Source organism: Amblyraja radiata, chromosome 20, assembly GCF_010909765.2.
Source record: "Amblyraja radiata isolate CabotCenter1 chromosome 20, sAmbRad1.1.pri, whole genome shotgun sequence".
NCBI classification, from domain to species: domain Eukaryota; kingdom Metazoa; phylum Chordata; class Chondrichthyes; order Rajiformes; family Rajidae; genus Amblyraja; species Amblyraja radiata.
In genome coordinates, this window is record NC_045975.1 from 41415356 (window position 1) to 41421355 (window position 6000).

Sequence of the window (6000 nt, forward strand, 5' to 3'; positions counted from 1 at the left end):
CCAGCACTTTTGTCTACCTTCGATTTATCAGCATCTGCAGTTCCTTCTTAAACACGTCCATATCCCTCTAATCCCTGCACTTCCACGCGCCTATCTAAAAGCCACTTATAAGCCACTATCGTATGTGCCTCCACCAGTTTTGCAAACTTTGCATCCTTCATACAGCAACATGCTCTCCCAGGTCACAGGTTATGGTAAAGAACGGACAAACTTATAGTTACAGGTACCTTATCACATCCTCAGGATGCTCCAAAGCACTATACAGGTAATTAATTACTTCTGTAGTGCATTGACTGTAATGATGCAGCAAGTGTGCAGCCATATAATTAAGCTGTATTTTTTGGTGGTATTGCTTAATAGAAGGATGCTGTCCAGGACACCAGGAGAACTAAGCTCCTCTTCTTCAACTTGCTCCGTGGCATTCTTTACCATTCACCTGAAAAAGCAGAATGCGCCTTATTTTAAACATCTCATCTCGTGGGCTATACCTTCGACAAGACAGCACTTCCTCAGCACTGTACTGTGCGAACACCTGAGATAAAGCCCATAAATCCAACGACCAGCTTCAATCCCAGTCTACTGATCCTACACAATTCATCAGCCATTTTTTGGGGAGGGGTTGAGGAAAGATTAAAAAAGAGTCCATAATCTATTTGTACAAATTCACAACAGCTGTATCGCCCTTCCCATGTAAAGTCGTCAGAGTGCACGATTGGCACAAAACAGCTATTCAACCACTGATTCCAAGCTGCCAGGTAATGTTACTGTAATCCAGCATCCATAGTTCCTTCTATCCCCAATGTTATTGCAATTCCTAGTTTCTACGGGAATGTTATTTCTGCTCCAGACACAAAATGCTGGAGTAACTCAGCGGGTCAGCATTTCTGGAGAAAATGAATAGGTGACGAGAAGGGTCTCGACCCAACACATCACCCATTCGTTTTCTCCAGAGATGTTGCCTGATCCGCTGAGTTACTCCAGCATTTTGGGGCCATCTTCGGTGTAAACCAGCATCTGCAGTTTCTTCCTACATGTTATTTCTGCTCTCTTTGTATAAAATTTGAATCTGGAACAAAGCACTGTAAAAGCTATGGAGAGCAAGTGTCATTTGAACAAGTTTCCCTTCCCTCATAAAATACAATAGACAACAATTCGCAATTTACCTTGCCCGCGCCCATTAATCTTAGGAACTTTAGCTTCCGTTCATCATCCCCTAAATCAGCGGATTCCCAAGTTGCACTTGATCCTTTATCCTGTACAAGAGAAGAAACAATAGTAAGAAGTTTGCAATCAGCTGATAATGAATTGTTCAATCATTTTACAATCATGGCAACTCCGATATTCATTCAAAAACATAACTATTGTGTAAGAAGGAACTGTAGATGCTGGTTTACACTGAAGATAGACAGCAAATGCTGAAGTAACTCAGCAGGTCAGGCAGCATCTCTGGAGAGAAGGAATGGGTGACATTTCAGGTCCAGACCCTTCTTCAGACTGAGAGTCGGGGGAGAGGAAGAACAGAGATATGGAGCGGTAAGGGGAGAAAACATAGATCGAAGGGGACGATGCTCAAAGAAATGTAGAATGGTTCATTGTTAGATGAGGGGAAAGTGACAGCGAGGCATACAATCTGTAAAATGCAATTAGGACAGTGAAGCTAGTTGGAGAACTAGGATGGGGGAGGGACAGAGAGAGAGGGTTTCAGGGGTTACATGGGGAGAAGGCAGGAGAATGGAGTTGAGAGAGAAAGATAGATCAGTAGAGCCAGGATGTTTAAGCACTAAAAAACTCTGAAATAAGCAGGCAAAAAGACATAATAAAATTACATAAAAGGCCCAAAAAATGCATTTATTGACAAAAAAAGGAATTTATTTCCACCACCAAAATATGGTTAAAAATGATAATATAAGGGTATACTACGTTAAATGACAAAGTTGCCTGGTTGAACATAATTACTAGCATTTTATTCAAATTATCTGGTTAAAATATGCCGTCTGTCAGACAGAATATGCTTCAGTTGTGAAAAACTTATTTCTACCTCAGCTGAGGTCACTGGTGCATACCCGAAACAAGCTACAGACTCTATATTAATGTCGATATCTTGTGTATTACAACTACCTTTGAGAACTTTAGCTGTGTTTTCTATTTCTTCAAGATCTTTGTTATCTAAAATCACTCTCTCACACATTTTCCTTGTATGTCTTTACCTACATCGCTAGGAACTTCACGAATATTGTCAGTTACTTTGTTGAAAACCTGCAGGTTATTCACTAATGTTTCGCCACGTTTCTCAAGGGAAGTGATAGCTTGTGGGAAAGTTTACAAAATTGGAAGCAATAAACACAAGATCGTGGTGGATGGACTTTTTCTGCATGATTCCACTGACAATCCTGACTACAGCAGATTATTCTTCAAAACAGTCGACGATTTCTTTTATTTTTCAAAATTTGCTGCATAGTAAAGTACAGCAGAGAGTAAAGTACAGCAGAAAAAAAAGGCTGATTTAGGCACTCGATCGTGAAAAAGGCATTATCCTGGCGAAATCATCAAAAAAGGCATGATGACACATGGCATTTATGGCAAAATCCTGGCTCTATAGATCAGCCATGATTGAATGGTGGAGTGGACTTAATGGGCTAAATAGCCTAATTCTGCTGCTATCACATAAGATCATGAACTACAATGGCAGAGACCCGGGCTCGATCCCTACAACAGATGTCTGTTCCGAGTTTGTACATTCTCCCTGTGACCATGTGGGTTTCCACTGGGTGCTCCGGTTTCCTCCCACTCCAAAGACGTACAGATTTGTAGGTTTATTGGCATCGTTAAAATCGTAAATTGTCCCGAGAGTATAAGATAGTGTTAGTGCACGGCGATTGCTGGTTGGTGCAGAGCCAGTGGGCCGAAGGCCTGTTTCCATGCTGTATCTCTAAAGTCTAAAGTAAACATTTTGTACCAGACCATACACACTAAGGTCCTAAAACAGAGTAAGTCAAGTGACCTACACTCAATTTGCACCCAAAATACTTATTTATTACAGCATGCAATACTCATTTTAGCTCCTTACCACTACTTAATAGTAGTTGAAAAACCTTTTCGGTAATACCGTGAGGTTTAACCAACAACTTGTACAGCTGAAGGGTTCCACTCCAAAACATCCATTCCCCGCCAAAGATGTTGCTGGAAATACTGAGGCCCTCCAATACTTGTGTTTTAGCTCATTATATTTTGTGATCCTGATGCAAAGAAAATTGGGGGTTGGAGGGGAGAAATTGGAGGAGGAGGCAGGGCAGTGTGGGTATGGAGGGGAGGAGGGATGGGAATGGGGGTCTGATGGAGAGAGGGACTGGGGAAGACGTGATAGGAGGGGCTGGGAGGGGTGGTGAGGGATAGGGATGCGAGTGTGAAGGGAGAGGGTGTAAGGGTGGGGGCATGGGTTGTGGGTCCAGTGGGGTGTGGGGGTGGGGTGTGTGGGGGTATGTGTGGGTGGGGGGTATGTTTGGGGGGGGGGTGGGGGGTATGTGTGGGTGGGGGGTATGTTTGGGGGGGGGCGGGGGGGCATGTGTGGGTGGGGGGTATGTTTGGGGGGGCATGTGTGGGTGGGGGGTATGTTTGGGGGGGGGGCGGGGGTATGTGTGGGTGGGGGGTATGTGTGGGGGGGGGGCGGGGGGTATGTGTGGGTGGGGGGTATGTTTGGGGAGGGGGCGGGGGGTATGTGTGGGTGGGGGGTCTGTGTGGGGAGGGGGCGGGGGGTATGTGTGGGTGGGGGGTATGTTTGGGGGGGGGGGGGTTGGGGGGGTATGTGTGGGTGGGGGGGTATGTTTTGGGGGGGGGGGGCGGAGGGTATGTGTGGGTGGGGGGGGGCGGTGGGAGGGGGAGGCGGAGGGTATGTGTGGGTGGGGGGCGGTGGGAGGGGGAGGGGAAAAACACGGCCAGCAAACCCCTCCCTCTCTCTCCCGGGCCGAGTCTCCGAGGCCCAGTGCGGCCCCGCTGTGTCCGCTCCCCCCGGGCCGGGTGCTTACCCGGGGGGGCGAGGCGGGCCGCTTGGTCCCGTGTTGCCGCTGCTGCTGCTGCTGCCGCCGGCTGCCGTCCGCCCAGCTCATCCTGTCCGCTGCCCCGACGCGCGATGGCCCGGGCCTCCTCGCCACCGCACGGTCCTCCTCGTTCCCGGCGGCCCCCTGCGGCGGCGCGCTGCCTACCGGGAGCTGTAGTCCTCCCTCGCCACTGCGCGGTGCCTCCTGGGAGATGTAGTCCAATCCGCTGCAGCCGCCCATTCACTTACATGGGAGCTGTAATCCATTTTGTTCACGGGACGCTGCATGCCGGGAGCTGTAGTCTAGGTCAGTCCAGCCGCCCATTCATTAACACGGGAGCTGTAGTCCGTCTCCATCCGGCCGCTTGTTCACCGACATATGAGCCGTCGTCCACCCTGTCTACAGCGCGCTGCCTCCTGGGAGCTGTAGTCCATCAGCCCCAGCCACCCGTTCCCAGTCCAACAATAGAACTACAACCCCCAGCCTGCTGCCGGGCAGTGAGAGCCTGCCTTGTGTTGACTGCAGAAGGACAAATGGCCTGTGGGCAAAGGCCATCTTTAGCCAGAGGGTGGTGAATCTGTGGAATTCATCACCACAGTCGGCTGTTGAGGCCAAGTCTCCAAGTGGAGGTAGTTTAAGGTGGAGATTGACATACTCTTAATTAGTATAGGTGTCAGGGGTTATAATAATAATAATAATAATGGATGGGATTTATATAGCGTCTTTCTAATACTCAAGGCGCTTGAATGGTGAGAAGGCAGGTGAATGGGGTTAGGAGGGAGTGATAGATCAGCCATGGTTGAATGGCAGAGTACACTCGATGGGCCGAATGGCCTAGTTCTGACCTTGTAATTTATGAACTTATGCTGGAATGTTTTCCCACTTTAAATAAAGCAGCCTCTAGATCTGCAGTTTTCAGATGTCAGTCAGAGTCATACAGCACAGAAACAGGCCATACAGCCCATCTCGCCCATACTGACCAAGATGCCCCATCCACGCCAGTGCCATTTGCCCGTGTTTGGCCCAAATTCCTGTCAGACACAGATTCCAGGTTTGGTGGTACATCATTGCTTATTCTTCAGGCAGGCTCACTGACGAAAGTAGATGGACGTGGGTTTTTTGCTTCATTAGTAACAGACTCCCAGCTCCTGTGGTGCCAGGTCAGCATGTGTCCAACATCAAAGTGCATTAGAGAACCTGAGGGTGCTACATCAAGGTAGTTACCAGTGACTGGACTACTGATGGGTTTTGCTTGAGACCAGATACTGATGACTGGGGACCAGTCCTTACTTTTAAAGCAAAATCTCCACCGAACTCTGCTTGCGTGCAGGAAGAAAGAAGCAAACATATCGACAATCAAGCACAGGAAACATCAGCCTTCAAAACAATTTCTCTGTATAGAAGGGTGGCTCAGTGGTGCAGTGGTAGAATCGCTGCTTTACTGCGACAGAGACCTGGATTCAATCTTGACCACGGGTGCTGTTTTGTAAGGGGTTTGTATGTTCTCTATGTGACTGTGGGTTTTCTCCAGGTGCTCCGGTTTCCTCCCACATTCCAAACTCTTACATCTGGAAACTGCAAATCTTGAGGCTGCTTTATTTAAAGTGGGCTGGCAGCTCAGTTGCTTAGGGCTGGCAGATCAGTCACTCAGAGCTGGTGGGCTGGCAGTTCACTCACGGCTATTCCTTGAAATTCCATTTCAAGCAGAGTGCAGGCCACCAAATTCAGTTTCATAGCATTTCAAGCAGAGTGCAGGCCACCAAATTCAGTTTCATAGCATTTTAAGCAGAGTGCAGGCCACCAAATTCAGTTTCATAGCATTTCAAGCAGAGTGCAGGCCACCAAATTCAATTTCATAGCATTTCAAGCAGAGTGCAGGCCACCAAATTCAATTTCATCGCATTCCAAGCAGAGTGCAGGCCACCAAATTCAATTTCATAGCATTTCAAGCAGAGTGCAGGCCACC

At 48.1% G+C, this 6000-nt stretch overlaps 1 protein-coding gene across 1 annotated transcript in view; it reads right to left on the bottom strand.

Moving 5' to 3' along the window:
• Window positions 1-4208, bottom strand: part of c20h11orf58 (chromosome 20 C11orf58 homolog) — a 31553-nt gene extending 27345 nt beyond the window's left edge. The window contains exons 1-2 of the mRNA XM_033038488.1: window positions 4023-4208; window positions 1164-1253 (exon numbers count right to left, since the gene is read on the bottom strand). Of these exons, the coding sequence (XP_032894379.1) occupies window positions 1164-1253; window positions 4023-4103 (171 nt within the window). The 5' untranslated portion in view covers window positions 4104-4208. The remainder of the gene's footprint in view (window positions 1-1163; window positions 1254-4022) is intronic.
• Between the last annotated feature and the right edge of the window lie 1792 nt (window positions 4209-6000).